At 37.0% G+C, this 23,544-nt stretch overlaps 1 protein-coding gene across 2 annotated transcripts in view; it reads left to right on the forward strand.

Moving 5' to 3' along the window:
• Positions 1–2,003: 2,003 nt before the first annotated feature.
• Positions 2,004–23,544, forward strand: part of mus81 (mus81 structure-specific endonuclease subunit) — a 181,205-nt gene continuing 159,664 nt past the window's right edge. Inside the window, exons 1-2 of one of the 2 annotated variants that reach the window (XM_067143518.2) lie at positions 2,004–2,413; positions 17,075–17,210. In XM_067143518.2, the coding sequence (XP_066999619.2) occupies positions 2,285–2,413; positions 17,075–17,210 (265 nt within the window). In that variant the 5' untranslated portion in view covers positions 2,004–2,284. The remainder of the gene's footprint in view (positions 2,414–17,074; positions 17,211–23,544) is intronic. The other variant, XM_067143519.2, reaches the window with a different exon arrangement.

A 23,544-nucleotide genomic window follows, 5' to 3' on the forward strand; every position in this document is an offset into this window, starting at 1 on the left:
ATTTTAAAATATTAAAATTATTAAAATTCTGACATTATTAAAGTTGCTCCTGGTTGCCAGGAAGCATGCCAATACTGGGATATGTGCAGCATTTGTCAACAACAATTGTACCATATTTAACAATCGAATGAATATTAACCTATTTTTTCCATTGTTAAGCTGGGTCTCCCCCCTTAATGTGATCATACAATGTTTTTTAAATGAGAAAAAAGAAAAATCCAACCGTAAAAGTACAGGAAGGAATGCTAAAGCTAAAAAAGTAATGCATAAATGAAAGATCAAGCCATTTCACAGCAGCCCATTTCATATCTTGTTTATGTGTCTAATTTCAGTCTTTGAATAATGACCTTTTAAATCATTCTTCATTCATTTATCCAGAATTGCTTTAGCAACTTCGAAGTTAATATCTCAATACCACTTTCTTTCTAGACGTAATTTATTTATGCATTTCCGTATATACATTTCCATTGATATTTGAATTTAGCTCGATTTGTTCAGGTCAAGTCACTAGGAGCGCCACCGTCGAATTGTCTCCCATTTTAGCAAGGCGAAATCCGTAAGTGTCGCGTATTGTCTCTACTGTATTTGCTACTATATATCAGACCTTAATGCAGCTATCGATATTAGCTAAAATGGTGGCCCGATCGGTTTGTTCAAATGTAAACATGAGTATGTGCAAAGCATCAGTTTAGTTCTTTCTATTGGTTTGGTTTGATTAAGAAACGTTAGTGTAGTGATGTTTTTATTGAAATTTGGTTTAAAAACTGTTTTGATATATTAGGACGTGTCGATTGTATTGCATGCCTGGATGTAATTCAACTTACAGCAGACTCTTACATTCAGATCAAGTGTACTTAATGCATCGTGACGATTTCGTAGTTACAAGTAGTTCATTAGGGTGCATTAAAACATTCGAGGATAAATTTGGCAATAGAGAGGATGTGTTCCGTGTACTTAATGAGCTGTGCGTTTTTTTTTCGGATAAGGGCAAAACTCTGTGTTGGTGCCAATCCTAGTACATTTCTCAATTACTATACCTTTTGAGGATTTTAAAAGTGAGGTTATAAAAAGCGATAAAGCTATTTATTTTATCTGTGAATGAAGATTATATTATCTTTGTTAAATTATAGGACAAGTTATCAACTGATATACTGTCACTTACAGAACGTATTTACGTTGCCAACGATTTCGGTGTTAAAGTGCATTATACGAAAATGCATACGCTACCAGAAAATTTCAAATTGATTCTCCTATTGATTATCTGAAGTGAAACAGATGTAGCGGTTTGGTGGATCATTATCAGAATCATTGTTATGAGAGAATTGCAATTCGCGACAAGGTTTTGTTTCTAACAAATTTCTTGAGCGAGGTAGGCTATTATATTTAAAGGCGTATGGTAATAGCAATGCCATTCAAATTAATGTATTTCTAAAACAAGTACTGATTTATAGGAAGAAGAATTATGGTCTGGAATAATTTGCCAAAGGTGCTCCTTACTATACACCAATTAGAATAATTTCCAACTTCTTTGAAATGACTTAAGATTAGACTAGGTAGAAAATTGATACGTAATCTGCCACTTGGACGACAGCCCTAAATTCGGATCATTGGTGATGGATTAATTAATTAATTGACTGAATTTAAACGAATAAAATATTCCCCCAGGACTGTTATTTTAGAATGCAGTCCTATATTACATATTTTCTTTACCATTCTAGTTTACAGAAAATATTTATATTTTGAATTGTTTACATTCTGCTTATCTTAATTAGGGTATTTCTAGATAGTATTGGTCTATTACCCAAATTAAAGTGTTCTGTTCGTTATTATTGACAGCTTAGCAACTCAATACGATAATCAAAAGGTTATGTTTATGTATCTCAGGCATGTTTACATTGAACCGATGCGTCGGCCATGTTGTTTTTTTATTGAGGTCTGATTGGTTTCTTCTTTGAAAAGAAAGGTGTTCTGTGGTGGTAGGATTCTCTTTGGTAGGAGGAAGGCGGGTTTGTTGAAAGCTGGTTGAAAGGGTGGCAGGCAAAATATGTTGTGGCTTGCTGTTGGTGTTCGTGTGTGGAATTCGCTGATCTTACTTATTCGTGCTTATTCTCTTCATATGTAGGTGTAATTTTGTGTTGCATGTTGAAGTACTCTTGTTAGATAAATTTAGGTTTTGACTTGTACGTCATTTCATTTTCACCATTGGGGTTATGTTGACTTGTAATTTCAAAATACATGTTTCTTTTGTAAATTGGAGTGTCGCTCTTAAGTAGTCTTAGAAGTTATGGAAGGAAATCAGAAACGTGTGACATTGAAGACTAAGCAGCCTAATCCTTTGTTTGAGAAGTGGCTGGAAGAATGGAGAGATGAAGCTGCACGTAGAGGTTCGGATATGCAGTATTGCTTTGGTAAGGTAAATATCTTCCCGGAATCTTGAAGGTTTGACAAATGCTTGTTATCTGAACAATGTTTAAGGTTATAAACTTATAGAAACGAACTCTTGTAGAATTAACAACTTCGCAAAATTCTGAAATTCGTAGTTGAAAATCATTGTGGGATTTCAAGATTACAAACTGCCTTCCTAAGGATCTACAGAATGAGAAGTTTTTGCAGTTTTAGGTACCTGTAACAAAGCACGACTTCATATGCATGGCAAATTTTATATTATGTTATTGATTTTACGACCTGCTGACTGCTATTGACGGTTTTCAGAGACGCCGAGTTACCGGAATTTTGTCCTGCAGGAGTTCTCTTATGTGCCAGTAAATCTACCGACACCAGGTTGACATATTTGAGCACCTTCAGTTACTACTGGAGTGAACCAGGATCGAACCTGCCAAGTTGGGGTTAGAAGGCCAACGCCTCAACCGTCTGAGCCGCTCAACCCGGCTTGAGACATTTTCTAGTTTTCCTAAGCGTAAAGGAATTTCCTTTGGGAGCTCAATATCGAAGCACTTTCATTTGATACCATAAGTTTTCCTTGGCAACTTTTCTGTAAATAGATTCATTGAACACCAGTGTTGATTTAAGTTATTATTTCTCTTTTGCTAGAAACTTATAGCAAACCTGTCCCAGTCAAAGTTACCAGAGTAAAAATGTCTGTGAGCTACTTGCTGAATCATAGAAATCAAAGATGTGACATGACTGTTCATGCATGTATTTGAAGATGGACAAAACTGGCTCATCTGTCGAAGCTTACAGTATAATTATGCTGTGCAGTTGTTTAGAAATGTTAAAAATCAAAAGCATTTCAGCATGCAACCAGAGCAAAGAAGTTTTTCTGAATTGTGGCAGCATTTTTGAAGCTATGGATTAGTTAATTAGAAAAGGATCTAGTGGCAGTACCAACACGGCATTGTTTCTAGACTACCCTGAGTAGAAGTTTAATTCCTTATTCTATTCAGATGAATCCTAAGAGTCAAAATTGTTTTCAGACAAAGTAGCTAAGTGTACACATTCAATTTTTCACAAATCAAGTGAAATTGGTGTTACAGATAAGTGAAAGTACTAAGGACAAGAAACAATGCTGTGTTGGTACTGCCACTAGATCCTTTTCTAATTAACTTATCCCTAGCTTCAAAAATGCTGCCACAATTCAGAAAAAACTTCTATGCTCTGGTTGCATGCTGAAATGCTTTTGATTTTTAACATTTATAATAAACTTCACAGCATAATTATACTGTAAGCTTCAACAGATGAGCCAGTTTTGTCCTAAGGACAGTTTCAATTCAGGAATGTTTGATCTAATAACTTAACACATAATCCTATTTACAATTTCTTGTTGACAACTTGAACAACCCATCACAGTGTGAAAGCCTGCAATGTCTGTCTAATTGAAATTAAAATGAAAATTCCCATCATATCTCCAGATTGTTTTTTCCATTAATATCATATTGGCTCTCCCCTAAGGTCTTGAACAAGTCAACCATGAACAAATGTTAGAATTTCTTCATAACCATAATCTGTTAGGCCCTCTCCAATTGCTATGGTGTAGGGTGTCTTGACTCATGATCTCAAATTTGCAGGTTTGGTCATGGCTGAGATAGTCAATTTTTTAAAGGACAGTAAAAAGTCTTGGCACTCCATGCCATTGCTGTCGGTGTGTTAGTTCTCTGGTGGCACATTCACTTGTCACCGAACAAAATTAAATTAACTTGGCCATAGTATCCATTCCAGTACAAGTCCGCTTTCATTGTTAGATAGCAGCACAGTTAGAATGTTGATGGCACGACTTCAATAGGTCTGCCTCTTGGTAGGTGAGGCCATATGATTATTAATTTATTAAATGAGTTTTAAACTGAAAGTAGTACTACTTGCGCAACTTTTAGTAATGGATGGACACCCTTGTGCTGAATCGGTTGACCTCGGTTATCTTCGAGATTCGTATTGCCAACCTTTGAAACACAAACTGTGAATCGCTTATGCATCGCTGTGCGACATCTGGCGTACACTTTACGTACCGGTACTAGTACTGTTGTTGTTTACACAGCAAAGCCAAACTATTGAATTCATGCTAGGAACAAGATTCGCACTGAGAAATGTTATATAATGTGTGTGTGACACAGTTGTTGGCTTAAGATAATTAACGTTTAGAAAATTCATGTTGATCATATTATCCATTCAATTCAATTTCTTTTCCATTCAGTTGTCAGTATTACCGGAACCGAGAGAGCTCCCCCCTTACTCCACACCACCGTACAAAGAACTATCACTAAAAGTTGCATTGTACGAGTAGTACTTAGGCCTACACAGTTCTTCTGTAAGTCATGGAAGACATGAAAAGTGCAATGGATGATACTAGTTTAAATTTTGTGTCTAATCATTTTCAGTCAAGCAGTTGACAACATCGCTCAAGATTTCCTCTTTCCAGAACTTAGAAAGCTTAACATGACTAGTGGCATGGTGGAGAGGTTCAGTTCTCATCTCAGAAATGGATCTCTGCAGTTACATATTTACACGTATGTTCTACGTGTTTACGAAGTTTAAGAAACTTTGACTTACATAACATCTCAGAAACCACACTAGAGATAAGTTGCGATTTATCACATTGTAATTGGGATATAAAAAGGAGACTCAATCATCCACCCTAAAAAGACCCATATCACCTTAATAGGACATTAGAAAACTCATATTAGAGAGTTACAATGGGAAAATAATGAAAAAATCCTAACTATTAATGCTTCTCCTGAAGGCCATGTAAGATATAATTATCTGTTCAAGTGTGTATCTTTCCCTCCACCTCTTGCAAAGAGCCAAGAAATTTATACATGCGGCAAGAGAAATTGATGTAATAAACAGTCCTAATAATTAATGTAGCATATCCTGTTTGTGTTTGGATATGTTGAGTATAGCCATCTTAACTCTCATTAGGTTGCAAAAAACACATAATTTTTTGAATTCATGACCTTTTCATTGCAAAACTGCCACAGTATATCTCACCATACCTTAACCAGCTGTTAATGCTAAAACTGTACATGCGAAGGCAATTTCATTCCCAGTATTTACTGCATAATACTCGAGTTCCCACTACTACTACAAAAAAACCACTCACACTTTCTCTCTCTGCTTATTTTATGCCACTGTTGAACTCTCTTCACTTGTTCCTGCGATGCTGATGATCTTCATCTTGCTGGAGACTGCTATGTATTAAATTTTTCTTCTGTGTAGGAGCTTGTCACACTGTTTCTACCGAGAGATTTAAGTTGGCGACGGGAACCCTGAGTACAACTCCCATTGCTAGCCTGCTCACTGAATCTGGTGTTCTGTGTTTACACCTGAGGCACCAGCCCACACTGTTGTCCTATGCTGGCAATTTGCGGCAGTTACAACTGCCCAAACTATCCCTGCATATTCTACAACGGAAACAATCGGCCATATATGGCTTATCCACAAGCAACGCAATCGGTTGGTATATGCTTTGCAGGAGACTATCCTCATTTTTCCGTATTAAAAGTCTGTTAAAAAGAAACGACAAAACTTTTGTATCCACGTATTCAATAAATTAACCTTTAATTAGTCGTTCACGGAGATTTCCTCCGGGCCGGTTACATTTTGCACGGTACTGAACTGTCCAGTTGAACTGTGGGTCTCCCATCCCTATACCTTTCTCCTTGTTCATTTGGACTTGTCCTGTCAGCATTTCGGGGTGATTGTTCGCCCTGTGTGGGAGTGTGGGATCATTGTTGTGACAAGTGACATCGCCTGGACATTTCCTCCATGTGCGATTAAGTAAATTACCTTATATTTTAGTGTATAATTTTTATTTTGGAGATCGATGACCTTGCTTTGATCTTCTAAACTTATTTTAGAAAAATATTATTTCGTACGTCATACGATGTAATTGTCGTAGGTAATGGCGAGCCTCATGAATTTAATGTCATAAGTTCATTCGACATAGTTAAGGTCTACAGTATTCTGTTTTTAGATCAAACACACTGTGTAAAAATAACCTACAAGTACTTAAGAGTTTCTTTTAATTATACCGAAGAATACTGCAAACGAACATGCCAGAACAGCATCTCAAAGGACGAAAATGACGTGCATATTTAACCCCGGAGGTTACCTCCGTGCGTGACTAGTAACATAATAATTTTCACGCGACTAGACAAGGGTTAAAAACAATTATAAAATTAGGATGTCATCCTTATTTTATTGCTTGAATATTAAAACATAGGACATGTTTCATTCATATTTTGAACTTCTACTCTTATGGTTTGCCATTGACAAACTTATCCGTAATAAGCTTTGAAAAACCTCTTAAATATTAAAATGTTTATATATTACGTTGTCTTATTGGAAATAATAATTAAGTTGCAATCTTAAAACCTTTTTCTAATATTTAAAATACAATGTCAATACATTCACAATCTGTTGAATTGCTTAATATTTTCAAATTATTTGTTGTATAGACATTCAAACATTTTGTTACTACTGGTGTAACTTTTCACATATTATATTGTATGGAATTGGAATCTTAACACACTCTTAAAACAGTTGAGGTTAGGTTTAAATATTATACTATTCGTCCATAAAAGTGACAAAACTGATGTGCACTGTTGATTGTAGGTTATTTATTTATTTATTTATTTATTTATTTATTTATTTATTTATTTATTTATTTATTTAATACATGTGCCACCAACAGAGACACGCTCCAATTATAGGTGGCTTTTACAAATTATTTGAACAAATAACATAGAAATACCAAAAAGAAAATGTGAAAACGCTATGTACATGAGATGATAATGCTCTGTATGAAATGGATGAAACAATATATCGTATACAGAAGCCTGTTAATAAATCAAACAAAAAATTGTAACAAAATCATGTAAATATTATACATATAAACAAATCACTTCGACGAGAAAAATTCTTTTAATATATTTACATATGTGTCATATTCATAAGCAAAGTCAAGATCTATATGATACTTATTAACTAAGTTATTGTATGTTTCACACATATTGATAAACGGAGAGTTCTTAAAAAATACAGTTTTGGAGACTGGAGTAATAAACAATTGCCGAAATCTTAAATTTCCTTTTCTAACATTAAAACATAACTCGTGAAGCGAACTATTATCGTCAATTAATGCATTAACCATCTTATAGAGATAAATTTGTTGGGCTATTACACGCCTACTGGCTAGCGATACATATTTAAATTCATTCAACAAAAATTCATATGAAACATAATTTCTAAAGGGGAATATCTTATTTTTTTTATAATAAATATATCTTAAAAAGCGTTTCTGCACCCTTTCTATTTGATTTTGGTAAGATTTATAACATGGAGACCAAATTATACATGAATACTCAAGTTTTGATCGGACAATACTATTGAATAATAAGGTGAGTGCATACGTGTTAGAAAAATCTCTTGAATTTCTAATTATAAAACCCAATTTCTTATAGGAATCATTAACCATTGTATTAATATGCTCCTTGAAAGATAAATTTCTTGTAACAATTACCCCTAAGTCATTAACAGAGTGGACAACTTTGAGTTCTTCATTATTAATTTTATATTTATAATTCAATGTATTTTTCTTATTTGAAATCTGAAGGAAACAGCATTTATTTATATTAAGTTGCAAACAGTTTTCAATACTCCATGCGTATAAGTAATCCAAATCATATTGTAATTTCAACATATCATCAACATTTTTTATCTCTTTATAGAGTTTGACATCATCAGCATATAATAAACACTGAGAAAACCTAATTCTAGTGGGCAAATCATTAATATATAAAATAATAAATATTTAACTTCAGAATTTGTCGAATTCATAAATTGCTTATAGTCTTGACCAGTATAGGGCAATCGTACAGACCTAAGCAGGGACTCTGTCAATTGGTGATAAACAAGCTTTGGTGACATTCAAATGGTAAATTCATCAAAGTTTACGTAAGAAACTCTGTTGACATATCCTTTCTCCTCCTGCCTGTATTTACACTAGTGCACTCAGCTGTTTGACTGCTGATTTGATAGCAGTTACAGATTATTTGATGCATCTTCAGTTCCATATCTTAGATGACCAAGTAAGATACCTCCATAGTTAATGCAATGACCTGAAATCATCTGGATCTGTACACTGGCCCAAAAGTGAACACAGACCACCTCCATTTTCAAAAAATAAATTTTATTTTTTGCAGGATCATCATGTCCATTGTTAGCTGGTATCCAGGGTCAATAGTTATTTACACGGATGGTTCATGGGTAGAAGCGAAAGTAGGCCGTGTGTTCATTTCCTATAATAAGGTTTCTAAGTTTCTTTTTTCTCTACCTGAAACCTGTAGCATGTACACAGCAGAGCTCTATGCTATCCTTGAAGATCTGTGGTACACGCTGTCTAATGATTTTTTTTTTTAATTTTTTTTTTTTACCAGTTGCTTTACAGAAATCAATTCCCATAGGGAACCTAAAATATTAGTCCCGAATGAGTAAATTTATAATACTAATATAATTGGTCCGTTATTGGACATTATACATTTTCCAACTAACTCATTTCTCTTGCCAGTGTTTCACCCCACTGTGCCAATTTGGGCTTGTAACCTACCAAGACGCATGGCTAGTGCATACTGTGGAGGCCACTGCGTACGACTAGGAGTGGGAAGGAAGCAGCCGTGGCCATAATTAAGGTACAGCCCCAGCATTCGCCTGTGTGAAAATGGGGAAACCCTGGAGAACCATCTTCAGGGCTGCCGACAGTGGGGTTCAAACCCACTATCTCCTGAATGCCAGCTCACAGCTGTGCGCCCAATACCGCACGCTCAACTCGCTCAATCCAGTGAATGTCTACACTTCTTGCTGTGTACTGACTCCTTATGCTTGTTAGAGTTTATTGATACATGTTGTCTTCGTCACCATCTGATGCAGCAGAATCAGGACCTACTGGCTGGGTTATGGAGGGTTGTATGTAATGTTCAGTCCTCAGCACTAAGGCTGGTTTTTATCCTCAACAGCTCCGCCATCAGCTGTCATAGATGACCTAGGCATCACTGAAGAGGCGTACTAGGGAAATGAGGAGTGAGGTAGTTTCCCGTTGCTTTCCTCATCGAGCCAGGAATTGCTATTACATATCACTCTGCCAAGCTCACTGAAATGCATGTACCAACTGAACCTGTGAGCAACATTTTCACACCATTCATAGTAGGGACTGGCTGCATAAGGAATGTTATTACTAGCATCGTTCATACCTCAGTCACTTTCGTATTGTCAAAGCCAAGGATAAGACAAAGACAGATCAATGAAAATAAGGGTTAGCACCAGAATAAAGTTTTTGTGGCTCCCAAGCCACATAGGTGTAGCAAGAAACAAAGATGCTGATAGGGCTGCCTGCCAAGGAGCTGGTAATATTGCACCCATTGCCTTACAAGGTTCCAGCCAATGATATTCGTTCTCAGTTGAGACATGTGGTATGTCCCATTTTGAGTTGGAGTGGCAGGCCACCCCTCTTTATAATAAGTTGAGAACGATTAAAGGTACTACGAAGTATGGGAGAATTCCCTCAAGTTTCTTGGAGAGAAGCAGTTTTATAATGTCTTTGAATCAACCGTGGTATCTCACTTGTAACTATCTTAGTTTATACCTTGATATTTTATTCCAACTAATCAATACACTCAACTCTCAATTAACCGGGATGATGTAGGGTTAAGGCTTCCCGAATAAGTAAAATTGTGGTTAACCCGCAAAAAGTTAAAAACAGAACAGGTGTACTGAAAGTGCAGTTAAAATTATAATAAATGATACAACTGTATACAACTGTATTGTTTACCCAATGCGTTGCAGTAAAAGTAGCACTTAGCACAACTAAAAAATGGAAAAATTAACGTCACTTTTTGTTGAAACTATAAGGCAAAGAAAGATATTCAGACTACCTAACTTTAATGTTTCTGAAAATAATCAGGCATGGTTTTATGCTTTTGTGCTGAGAAACACTTTTCTTTATTTTGCTTGTCAAGTTTCTCAAAACAAGTTTTTTGGTGATGAGAGCATCAAGGCAGTATTATACCAACCATTTGTAATTCTGTATTACTGTAACTCCTAACACTCGTGCATTTTTAGTGTTTTTGATATCACGGTTAAGCCGCAACCTGGTTGATCTGATTACGGTAAATCGAGAGTTGAGTGTACATATATTTCTTCATAAGCATAAAAGGAAAAGGACTAATTTCGACCGTATGACTCAGTCATCTTCAGCTATTCATTTAAACATGTTGCAAGCATGTTGGGTATTCAGCCCGAAGGCGGGTTTGATCCTCTGCAGCTCTGCCAACAGCTGTAATAAATAGCCTAGGCGTCACTGAAGAGGCGTACTAGGGAAATGAGGAGTGATGTAGTTTCCCGTTGCTTTCCTCACCGAGTCAGCCGCTGCTATTACATATCAGTCTGCCAAGCCCACTGAAATGCAGGCACCAACTGACCCTATCAGCGATATCTTCACACCATTCATAACAGGGACTGGCTGCATAAGCAATGGTATTACTAGCATCATTCATACCTCAGTCACTTTCATATTGTCAAAGCCAAGGATGAGACTGAGACAGGTCAATGAAAGTAACAAATTTGATATAGCCCATACCAGAAGACATAGTGCACTATAAACACTACATCTCGCCAGCAAGGGCATGATGATAAATGTAAAAGTAGAAAATGTTTGCAGAAATAACATTTCTAAGGAGAAAATTAAAATGAAAGAAAACTATTCGTTAGAAACAGGAAAGAAAGAAAGAAGTGTATTTTAAGCCAGAATGATCAAGTAAAATAAATATAAAGTGTATTCTGGACTGCAGACAAATTACCAGTAATTCCGTTGTTAAAGCTTCTTATATCCTGCGGGTCTCAAGTATTTTCATTAAATTCTGAATATCATGAGTAGTCAATGATTAAGATGTATAACACAAACTATTTTAAATATATAGATAATTACTGATCCATGGCCAAATATACATAACTTTAAAATACAGTAGAAGTCCGTTATAGCGGGAATTCATAACGGCGAAAAATTTACTCGCTACAGCGGATTGAAGTTATATCCGATTTTTTGTAAAATTCGGGAAAATCCCCATACACATTAAAATCAGTATGAAACAGCAATCAGTTTATTCAAAACTTGCGTTTTCGCAGATAATGTCCACACTATGGCTTACTTGTTTGTTGTTTATTGAAATCCGATACTACATGAAAGTGTGTGTTTAATTTCATTCTGAAAAAAAATTACCGTATTTCTCTGAATCCAAGACGACCCCCACTTTTTCCTTCAAAAATTTTTAATCGGGCTTAAAAACTGCTTTGTAAAATAATATGAATTACTTTCGTATACAGTACGCATTTTAAGACTGTTTGTAGACGCCAAACATTGGCTTTAGTTATGCCGTATTTTTTGCGGCTGTACAATTATTAAACACGCTTAAATAAAGCATAACTATTAACTTAAAGTTGGCATCATAATATCAAAGGGAACTCGTTGAAAAAGTGCCGGCAATACATATTCCACGCGCCTCTACAATACGACGATCCATTAGGAAAATATTCTTGGTTGCTATAAAACTGTTACCTTCACTCAGCGTCAGATATAACTGGCTGCCACTACACGCACGTCTTGCTTGCCGGATTCGGCAAACTCAGCGGCCAGCGATGTACAGGCCTTAATCGCGGACTTCGAAAGTGAACGAACGAGTTGACTGCACCGCGGTATGGCAATTCCGCCCTTGCATTTTTGTGCACATACCTCACAATTTCATCTTCGACATCTTTAAAGCGTCCTTGTTGCGGGCCACTAAATGCATTTTTTTTTTTTTTTTTGTGCAGTATGCATTTTAAGCTACCATATCTTTATCTTCACGGTAATGCCGAATATTGGCTTTAGTTAGGCCTATGCCGTATTTTCTTGCGGTTGCACAATTGGCATCATAACATCGACGAGAACCCGTTGAAAATATGCTGGCAATACCTGTTCCACGTATCTTTACAATACGACGATCCATCACGAAAATATTCTTGCTGTCTATAAAACTTAATTTTACTAAGCGTCAGGTACAGCAGACGCGTTATAACTCTGCTACTGAGTAGCCGTGGCCTTTCTAAGAATTCGAAGGCTCGCATGTTTTGATGCCATTCTGCAGATTTATTAATGATGAATTAAACACACTGTGTACTTTTAACAATTAGTAGTTATAAGGTCCCTTGAAAGTTATCATCGTTTGCATAGAAGTTCAGGGAATTTTTCCTCTCCTTACAATCGATCAAGTGGTACTGAGGGCAATACAAGCCGCAGAGCGTACAGGAACACTGGGTTGAAGCATGATGGTAACCTCGTTGGTGACAAATTCTATGATGAAAGCCATGCGCTGCAGTCCGTGTGAAGACATGTCGGAGTTCAAAGTTGGACTCTTTCCATACGTCTGTGTTCATTGCTGGAGTTTCGTAGAAGTCTGGATCTATTGCTGCAAGCTTTTGCTGTCTTTGCTCGATGTGGGCTTCATATGCTGGGGTGGATTCTAGATTATTGTTCATCATTATCTCCCTTATGAAAAAGTCCGTGTCTACCAGTTTGTACACTAACCGTGTCCGAACTGTTCTGTGTAGTCGTAGTGCTCTTTTCAAGTAGGTGGCTTTCACAGCTTCCAGTCTCCCCAGGTTGGCCATAGTGAGGTGCTTCCATATTTTGCTGATGGCATAGCAGGCTATTGGAGCTATCTTAATGTTAAAGAGAATGAGGGCGGATCTTACTGATAGTTTCTCAATGCTTTTTATTTCAAATATGGATTTGATCGCTGCGGTGCAACGTTCCTCTATGTGTTTAGTAAACGTCTTCCCAGTTACTTGCAAAGTTAAGCCTAGATAGCGGTACGAGTTTACCAGCTCTATTTTGTCATTGCCGCACTCGAAGACATCTTCTGTGGCGATATTTCCTCCTCGCCTAAATTTCATAACTTTTGTTTTGCTGGTATTTATCTCTAGATCATTTCTCAGTGACCATTCGTTTAGCTTATTGAGTCCTTGCTGCAGGGATTTTCTGTTTTTTGATAACAATATCATGTCATCAGCGTACATGACCATTGCAATATCTTCCGAGGCCACCTCACTGATGACATCGTGAGTCAACAGATTAAAAAGCATTGGGCTGAGAGGGTCCCCTTGGAGTACGCCATTAGTCTGGGCTATAAGTCCAGACCGGCCTACTTTATCACTAACCGTAAGAGAGTTAGAACTTAGTATATCTTCCAATAAGTGCAGTAGTGGATTCCCTGGTCCTAAGATAAAAGATAGTTTCCTAAGTAGAATGGTTCTGTTAACTCCATCGAACGCTTTAGTGTAGTCCACAAAGATAGCGTAGACGAAGCCTCCAGTTATGCTTGTAGCATCCCATATAATGCTAAGTACCCTCTCAATTGCTTGGATTGTTGATCTTCCGGCAGTAAATCCATACTGTTCTTCTGGTATGTACATCATGGCTTGTGGTAGGATGCGGTCTAATATTAACTTGGTAAATACTTTAAAAGGAGCACATTCGAGGGCTATCCCACGATAGGAATCTGGAGAGTCCTTTGGCCCTTTTCCTTTATATAGCACCTGGATAGTAGATTCCCTCCACCTCCTAGGGATTTTCCTGCGTACGATGCATTCATTGAATATTGCTGTCCATATAACTACCGTTAGAGGAACTGATTCTTTTAGAAGCTCGTTTGTGAGGTTGTCCGGACCTGGCGCTTTTCCTTGTTTACATCTTTGAAATGCATTCCATACTTCTTCCACTGTGATTGGCACGATTGGATCCTGCTGCGTGGTTCGAGTTTGTGTGACGGCCATTTGGGTCCTTTGATATATACTTGAAAAATGGTCCTCCCATATTTTCATCGGTATAGTGGAATTCACTTTCGTTCTGTGGGGTTCTAGTATTCTATACGGTTTTGATTCTGCTGCTGCTATTGTCTCCAGCTCTTGCTTTAAAATGAAGTCTTGTCGTTTCTTTCTGATTAATTCCTTGTATTTTCTCCTTTCTTCTGAATATTCTTTCAGCGTTATTTCTGTTTTGTGTTCTCTCCATCTGTGGAGTTTCTCCAAGGTTACTTTCCTTTGGGTGTAACAGTCCTCGTCAAACCAGAGCTTGCTTATTCTTTTCCGGGGCATCTTTCCCGCTGAGTTAAGTAAGGTATTTTCTAGTATGTCTAAGGCCTTATCGATATTCCCTCTAGATAGGCATGAGGTTATTGCGTTTTTATCTAGTGACTGTTCCAGTAATGCTATGTTGATGTGCCGTGGGGCCCATTGTTGCTTAATGTTAATGATTTCCAGGTCATCTATTTTGAAACTAGTATGTATTGGAATGTGCTTTCTGATCGGTAACCAAATGTGTTTCTGTTGTAGTATGTGAAATTCTGCAGATTTGAGATACGCTTTTGTAGATGATTATAGAATGTCATTCTCTCTTCACTATTTCCCGAGATCCAGTGTCGTTACGCATAGGCACCGCACAACCGGTCGCCGCGGCTAGCGATATATGATAAAGAGGTGGTCGTTTATTGACAACGAGTTTTGTGCGCGCATGCGCGCGCGCGGGATGGCGGGCGGGGGTTGAAAAGAAATAGCGTGGTTACTGCGGTATTTACCAGTGGTGCTCATTACTATCGAACTATAATAAGGACACAATCTTTAAATAAAATGGGGTTTTTAAACCCTGAGATAAAAGTATAAATACATTGTAAAACACTTTAGCCCATATTAAAATTCTTGAATTTTGGTCTTCTGAAATAATGAAAAGAGACTAATTTAAAAACTTTATAGAAATGTTCCAATTATGTACAGATTGTTTCATGCAAATTAACAATATTTTAATATATTCAAAAGATAATGGCCAAATCAGGTGAATACGGAGGGTGGTTGAGAACTGGTACTTGTTTTTTCGCTAGAAACTGCATAACAACTACTGTCCAATCACACAGCTGCAGTTGTCTTGCAGCAAGAAGAAATTTGTCCCCTTCCATTGTTGTGGACAAACCATCTGAATCCTCTTGCACAACCGATCCATAACACCCGGATAATACTGGGAATTGATAGTGGTGCCGGTGGGAACAAATGCCCTGTGGACAATGTCATGAGTGTCAAAAAGATACTTTTGATTTTATCATTTGCACTTTCTTCGGTCTTGACGAATTATAAGAGACACATTCTGCACTTTGTCGTCTTGTGCTAAGTTCGTATTGATAACACCAAGTCTTGTTACCTGTGATGATTTTGTCCACAAAATAATAGTCTGCATTTCCAAAAATGGGTTTGACAGCCGCAGATCTAAAAACCATGGGAGTAGAACCAGATTTTGGTTGCGTGCACTTGCAGAGTTTCGCTCAGACATGCCATTCGGGCTCATCAGTTGGATTGGCACGCCCCTCCAAGATTCTGCTTAGCAGTGGCAGACCAACTGCGTGGTCCCACCATATAAGCAAATAGGATTGCTAAACTGCTAGAGGAGAATATTGAATTGTCCGTTTTCACAAATATGTACTCCGCATGGAGATACAATTCCATGGCCTAACCACCCAAATGTTGGTTCTATTCCTGTGATTAATAGTCTGCATTTTTCATTGCAATGAAGTTACGGCAGACGTTCTCATGTTTTTCTTTGGGGTCAAGGTGTGCGGGATGAACTTTGCACACGCTTTTTTCCTCTTCAAAACATTCCAAATAATGTCTTGAACACTTGATTTAGACATTTTCAGCTCTTCAGTGATAGCTCTGCATGAGACATGAGTGTCTGTTTTCAAAATTTCCTCAATGTTTTTGCCAGACTAATAAAATCAGTCTCGTAACTTTTTGAACAGCCGGTGTATGTATAATCTGTATAAGTTATAAAACTTGTTTTTCACCTCAGCAATTTTATGAAAAAAAAAAAACTAAGTACGATACATAATTTGCATGAATGGTTGAGGAGTTATTGTAATAGAAATGTGTAGTAATGGTTTAATACCACATGGGGAAGAAGGAATAAGTCAACAGGCAGGCAGCCAGGAGGGAAATATGTTGCACGTACTTGAGGAGGAAAACAACTTATGTCGTCTACAAGGAATTCTTACAAGGTCTACCACCATAAATTCAGAATTTATCCTGTAGGCAGCCATGGTGGGTTGCTAGTAATTGATAAAAATGAATTTAGATATAGTGCTTTTTCCATATCACTCCACTGCATGTGATGTTGAACTTGCTGAAGTTTCCATTGTGAACATGATCTGGACATACTCTCATGATGTTTTGAATTGTTTGCCTTTCAGCATCACAATCACATTTTGGTGACAATGCTTTCCCCCACTTATTGAGAGCATTCACAATTTTTTCATGAACACTTTAAATATGATTGAGGGTGATCCATATTGCCTGAACCTATTCAAATCTAGGAGGTTTCCTTGTGATACAGGGCAAGTTCAGTGTTTGTTTCTGTGGATTAGGGTTGATGAATTAGGGAAGTATGCTAGTTGATCTCATTCCAATACATTCATTATTAAAATAATTCAAACTTGAACTGTGTACATATCCTGGACCACTTGTGTTGATATAAAACCCACAACATGTTTTCCAGGCTCTGGCGTCTTTGAAGAAGTATCCCCTGTGCTTGAAGTCTGGGAAAGAATGTGGCATTCTCAGAAATTTTGGTACCAGACTTTGTGTAATGCTAGATCGTAAACTTGCTGAGTATCGAAAGGAGCACCCTGAGGGTAAGGCTCTATCATTTTTGTATATTTTCCTTGAATTTAAGAATGGGTTGGTTATTGATGTTAAAAATGTCAAAAATACAACCAAATATGCTGTGATATTTTTTATGACTCTTATATTGAATTTATTAGTAACTGTGATCCCCATAATTGACGGGTCAATTTTTTAATAATTGCAACAATAATGCCATCATGCAGGTGGAGGTGAGTAGCTGCAACAGCAATTGTAGTCAGTGGAATGTATTTTTTACTGAAATGTTTTAGAAACTTGAGATATTGTTGGTCATCTCATTTTGTTTCCTTCCAGCTCAGTGATATTAAGGCATTTGAGACTTAGGCTTCCAACCCCTCCCCCAACCATCTGTTATGATTCCTTTTCTCTCATTTTTAGAGTGATTGTTTCCTCATTTTTTTTCTCATTTTGATAAATAGGTTAATACTTGTGAATTTTTTCAGCTTATAAAAACAGTTGAGGCAATGAACACTACGACCGGGCGAGTTGGTTGTGTAGTTAGCTGTGAGCTTGCATCTGGGAGATAGTGGGTTCGAACCCCACTGTCGGTAGCCCTGAATATGGTTTTCCGTGGTTTCCCTTTTTCATACCAGGCAAATGCTGTACCTTAATTAAGGCCATGGCCGATTCATTCCCATTTCTAGGCTTTTCTTATCCCATCATCGCTGGGTCGGTGCAATGTAAAGCAGATTGTAACAAACACCACTGTCACTAGCTTGTTCACATCCTTTGAGATATTTGGTATAACCTCTCTGTCTGTACATTAGCATAACATCACCCCATTAACTATCAGCCTTATATAGTACTTCTCTTGTGTGAGGGTTGTTAACGTGAGGGAATATTTGAATGATTGAAACTGATACTCCTTGACAAATAAATACTTCATATGGTACTCTTCTCTGAAAACACATTCTAATGCAAATATCACTTTTTAAGAAACATTGTACTAAATAATATTAATGCAGAAACTACACTGCCAAAAGTAATAATGTTAACACTGGAGCAATGGAAACGATATCTCGAAACCAGCGCCTCTCAAACGCCCAAAATCTCACGCGCGCAAACCGCGCGCAGAGTTCCTGCGCACAGTGCATTGGTTCCACTCGGCTCAGGCCAACGCTTCATCTTTGGGCTCCTCGGCTAAGCTCAGCTCAACTAACAGGCGTATACACCCTGAGAGGCCCTGCTCAAAACTCTTGACACAAAGTCAATAAGATTATTTAATTTATCAGTGTTGCATATTAACATTACATCACCCCATTCAATCATTGAGCTGAGGCTGCAGATAACTGCTTTTGCAGCTGCACGTAGTAAGGTTACTATTCAACTAGCGCTGTGCCTAACTTGCACAGCTGTAAAATGAAGACCCTGCATCTGAATCAGAACTTGGAGAAAATGGCTAGAAGATAGTAAAATCTTAACCAAGTGTCTACGTTCACGTCTTTCTGTTAGTAAAATTATATATTTTTTGTCTCTTTTATATCTCCTTGGTTGAAGTTAGGGTGATTGAGTTTTATCATATCTCTTTCATTTTTTTCCTGCTCGTTTCATAGAGTATTGAGTCCTTGGATTTGTCTGTTTTCTTCGCTGGGTAAGCTTGGAAGTTCTGTGTTTTCATCACTTAGGCACCATCTGGTTGATAATTGTAAGGATGATAACATTTAAATTTTCTTCTTCTTGTCGCATCAAGATTCCACCATCTTTGGTACTCTTCATTTGAGTCTTTTCCTCATTACTTGGCAATTTCACTGACCATATGATCCCAATTCATCTGTGGGCATCCCTTTCTTATAGTTTCTGTATGTCTAGCCTCATACAGTTGATTAGATTTCCTCTCAGCATCCATGCAGACTAGGTGACCAAACCATTTGAGTGACTTCTTGTCAATATCATCTATTACAGATGCCTCAGCAAGCTCTTCTCCTACGTCTTTGTTCCAAAGTCTCTTTTCTAGTCTTGTTGGCAATTCAACATAGCTTGTTACTCTGCTGTCATGCTTTCCTTCTCTGGTCTAAGCCTCTTAGTCAAACAATAAAGTGTGGAGGAACACAGTCTTGAAAATAGAAGTTTGACACTTCTTTCTTGCTAAATTAACTCTGGCTCAGCTGATAATATGTGGCATTATTTTTCTGAACTCTTTTATTGATTTTGTGTTTGATCTTAGCATCTTCGGAAATTACTGTGCCCAGATAGCTGTAAGAACTGACTTGTTCCAGTTGCCCTCCCTTCTAGTTGATGATATGTCCTTCCTTGCTTCTGACCATCATCACTTTGCTCTTAAACGTGTTAACCTGCATACCTCATTCTCCAAGTATACTTGCCCACTCTGTTACTGCTTCCTGTAGATATTGAGTATTGTAGTTAATGAAGACAATGTCTTCTGCATAGACCAAACTGCCAGTAACTGCCAGGGTGTAACTGCCAAGTTGCCCACTTTTAATTTCTTTGTTCTTCTTTTACATTGCTTTATCAGTTGGTCCATGAAAATTATGAATAACAGAGGACTTGGCTATCTCGTTGTTTCATGCCCATTTCCGTCATGAAGGTCCATTAATCCTGACCGTTCCCTAAACATCAAGATCCTCTGAATTACTGTAATAATCCTGTCTGGAGCTTGAAGGTTCCAAAGGGCTTTCAATACTTCCTCCTTAGGTACAGAATCAAAAGCTGCAGGTAGATCTAAGCATGTTAAAAATATACCACTTTTCATTGGCTGTTCATCTTCTCAGTCAGTATTCAGATGTAACTAATATGGTTTTGGGTTTTGTCTCTCAGTTCCAAAAACAGTTTGTTCTTCCTTTAGCTCTTGTTCAGCATATTATCGTAGCTGCTTTTCAACAGTCCTTGGGTACAGTTTAAATGCTACACATATGGCACTATAGTTTTGGCATTTAGTTGTGCTTGCCCTCTTGTGTATGGGGGTGATGATATTATGCTCCCATATTGTATTTCTTCTCCTTTGCAGGATAATTGGAACAAAGTTCTCAGCCACTCCTTTATATTTTATAATTTTTGGAGTTACATCATCAGTATTTGGTGCTTTCCCCATTACCGGGCAAGTTGGCCATGCTGTTAGGGGTGCACAGCTGTGAGCTTGCATCCGGGAGATAGTGGGTTCGTGCTCCACTGTCGGCAGCCATGAAGATGGTTTTCCGTGGTTTCCCATTTTCACACCAGGCTGTACCTTAAGCCCACGGCTGCTTCCTTCCCACTCCTAAGCCTTTCCTATCCTGCCGTCGCCATAAGACCTATCTTACTCTAACTTGGTAAACAAATCTAATGTTTGTTTTTCAAAATCCGGAGTTTACAGATTCAAATGCAACAACTGCAATTCTTCGTATGTTGGGCAGACCAGATGTAACTTTACCATCAGATATTCTGAATATGTCAACGCTTTAAAATAAATAGATTCTCTGCAGTAGGACAACATATACATGACTTTAAACATAATTTCACCAAAATAGAATAAGACATGCTAATACTTGAAATAATTAACAAAGGCCCTCTACCTAACACAACGAAAAATGCTTCATTCACCTTGACCAGTATTTTAATCCTAATTTCAATTTAAAATGACATTTCTGAGAAACCTAATATTCTTTTCGATTTTCTCATCCTAATTTGTTAAATCTTTAAACTCAAATGTGATTTTTCAAGCCTTGCATGGTTCCTACTCATGTCTTTAACCACCAATACCTCATCCACCTGCCCCGCCTTAAAACTATTACTCCTCCCTTATTTCCCTCTTACCTCCTCTCCTCTTTTCACTCTCCATCACACTTTCCGCTCTATTGTTCTTTTCCAAATTCAACCCCTTACCATATATAATGCTGTACAATACGTATTAGGCCTATATACTGTATTTTTTACCCACTTACTTCATTGACTTTTAAAGTCTATCCCCACCTATTTCGGCTTCTATAAACCTCTTAATTTCTTTCTTTTTCTGCATTGAACTGGGAATTAAAATTTCATTTTTGATTCAGATCAATTTGACCTTCAAATTTATTCTCTTCGCCACCTCTAGAACTGCCTGAGCATTCATCTTCATGAAACCTTTGTTTGTCATTTGTGATTCTCAGTTGTTTTAATACTGCACTTTTTTACTTATTTTTCTTCACCTTTGTTTTTAGCTGCCTCTGTGGATCCGTGGTAGAGTGTCGGCCTCCGGATCCCAAGATAGCGGGTTCAAACCCGGCAGAGGTAGTCGGATTTTTGAAGGGCGGAAAAAAAGTCTGTTTGACACTCCATGTCGTACGATGTCGGCATGTAAAAGATCTCTGGTGATACATTTGGTATTTACCCGACAAAATTAATCAAATCTTGGCCATAGACGCCCAAGAGAGATCCGGTTTACTCTGTTTGCCATCTAGCAGACCTAGAGTAAAACGGAACGTCAAAATTGACGAGCAGACAGCCAGATGGCGTCAAATCGAAATGTCTGCACACAGTAGCTGAGGCCATACGATTATTATTATTATTATTATTATTATTATTATTATTATTATTATTATTATTATTATTATTATTATTATTGTTTTTTAATGTCAACTGTTCTGCATCTTCTTACATCAAGCATATGATTACAATACTGATCCTTAAGATATTTTTTCCTCTCCTCTCCAAGATTTAAAAACTTTTAAAACAAAGAACTACAGTCACATGTGTTATACTGCTCCACACGAACTTACGCCTGTCAGTGATTACAAGATTGATCCTCAAGCTATTTATTCTTCTTCTCTTCAAGATTTAAAAACTAAAAAAAAAAAAAAAAAAAAAAAATTAAAATAGTGCTACATTCACATATGTTATACTGCTCCACACAAACATATGTCTGGTAACGATTACAAGATTGTTCCTCGAGCTATTTATTCATTTCTTCAAGATTATAAATACTTTTAAAACACAGTGCTACAGTCACATGTGTTACACTGCTCCGCACGAACTTACGTCTGGTGAAAAAACTATATCTTCTACATTACTGGTTGTTTATCTGTGCATTGTTTATTGTTTTTAAGTGATTGGCTGATGATGACTTGGAATTTGGAGTCGAAATCGGTACCGTTTATGATCAACTAGTGATGTAACCTTACATTACTAAGTTTACATGTATTGAAAAGGTTGAACCATTACATTATTTTAATTGAGACCTATCTGTGTCGATGCGATGTAGAACAAATTGTAAAAGAAAAGCTTTCCCCATTCTCATATATTGCACAGCATCTGGTACTTCAGCTTCAATTTCTTCATACTTGCATGGTTATCCTCTGAGCAGTCAGTCTTTCCACCTTTATATACTTCCCTATAATAGGCTAATCGTCCCAGGGTTTGAGTACCTTCTCTGTTTTAATGACTAAAACTTCCCATCCTTTATTTTAATGTTTGTAATTTATTTCCTCATTTCCCTCTTAAGTTTCTCATTAAAAAATAATACATACATACATTATCATTATAGACTGTTATGCCTATCAGTCTGCAAGCCTCTGTGAATTTACTAAATGTCGCCACAATCTTCGATTTGCAACTAGTGTTGTGGCTTCATTTAGTTCTATACTTCTTAATCTTTAAATCGTTAGAAACTTAGTCTTACCATCATTGTCTTGGTCTACATCTACTTCTCTTACCCTCCATAACAGAGTCCATTATTCTCCTAGCTAACCTATCCTCCTCCATTCGCCTCACATGACCCCACCACCAAAGCCGGTTTATTTGCAAGTAATCAGCTTCATTTTCCATATCATAATCTAATCACTAAATTTTACACTATTGAGATTCTTCCACCATTTTGATACTTTATTTTGATTTTGGCAAATTTTTTATTTATATGTCAACAGTACATGTTTCGTTCCTTATTTAGGAACATCCTCAGCTGTTATAGTGGCTTAGGTGAATGTTTAAGATTTTAAACACATAGATTTACAAACATATTGATTCACTTAAAAACTAAATACGAATTAAGATAGATGATATTAAAAACAATGTGGGGTTAGTGTGTTACTGGTATGAGAGCAGATTATTACATGGTTGATTGACTTAAAACTATGTCTATTCATTAGAATAGTTGTTCAAAAAATTTTTTTCCACTTTGTTACATAAAAAGTCTGTATGCAATTAAAAATTTTAAAAAAATGTTTAACTTCATAACATTGTTTGAATTGTTGAAAGTTTTTCTTCCTTTCCTTCCAGGTAAGTTGTTGTATGTTGTGTGCTTGCTTATAGTGCTTTTGATTGAGTCTAATGTGGAAACTTTGGAGCTGATTGCTGATCTATTAATGTGAAGGGAGCCTCGTTTCAAATTTCTGAAATGAAATAAAATACGGTAGA

This window comes from Anabrus simplex, chromosome 3, assembly GCF_040414725.1.
Source record: "Anabrus simplex isolate iqAnaSimp1 chromosome 3, ASM4041472v1, whole genome shotgun sequence".
NCBI lineage: Eukaryota > Metazoa > Arthropoda > Insecta > Orthoptera > Tettigoniidae > Anabrus > Anabrus simplex.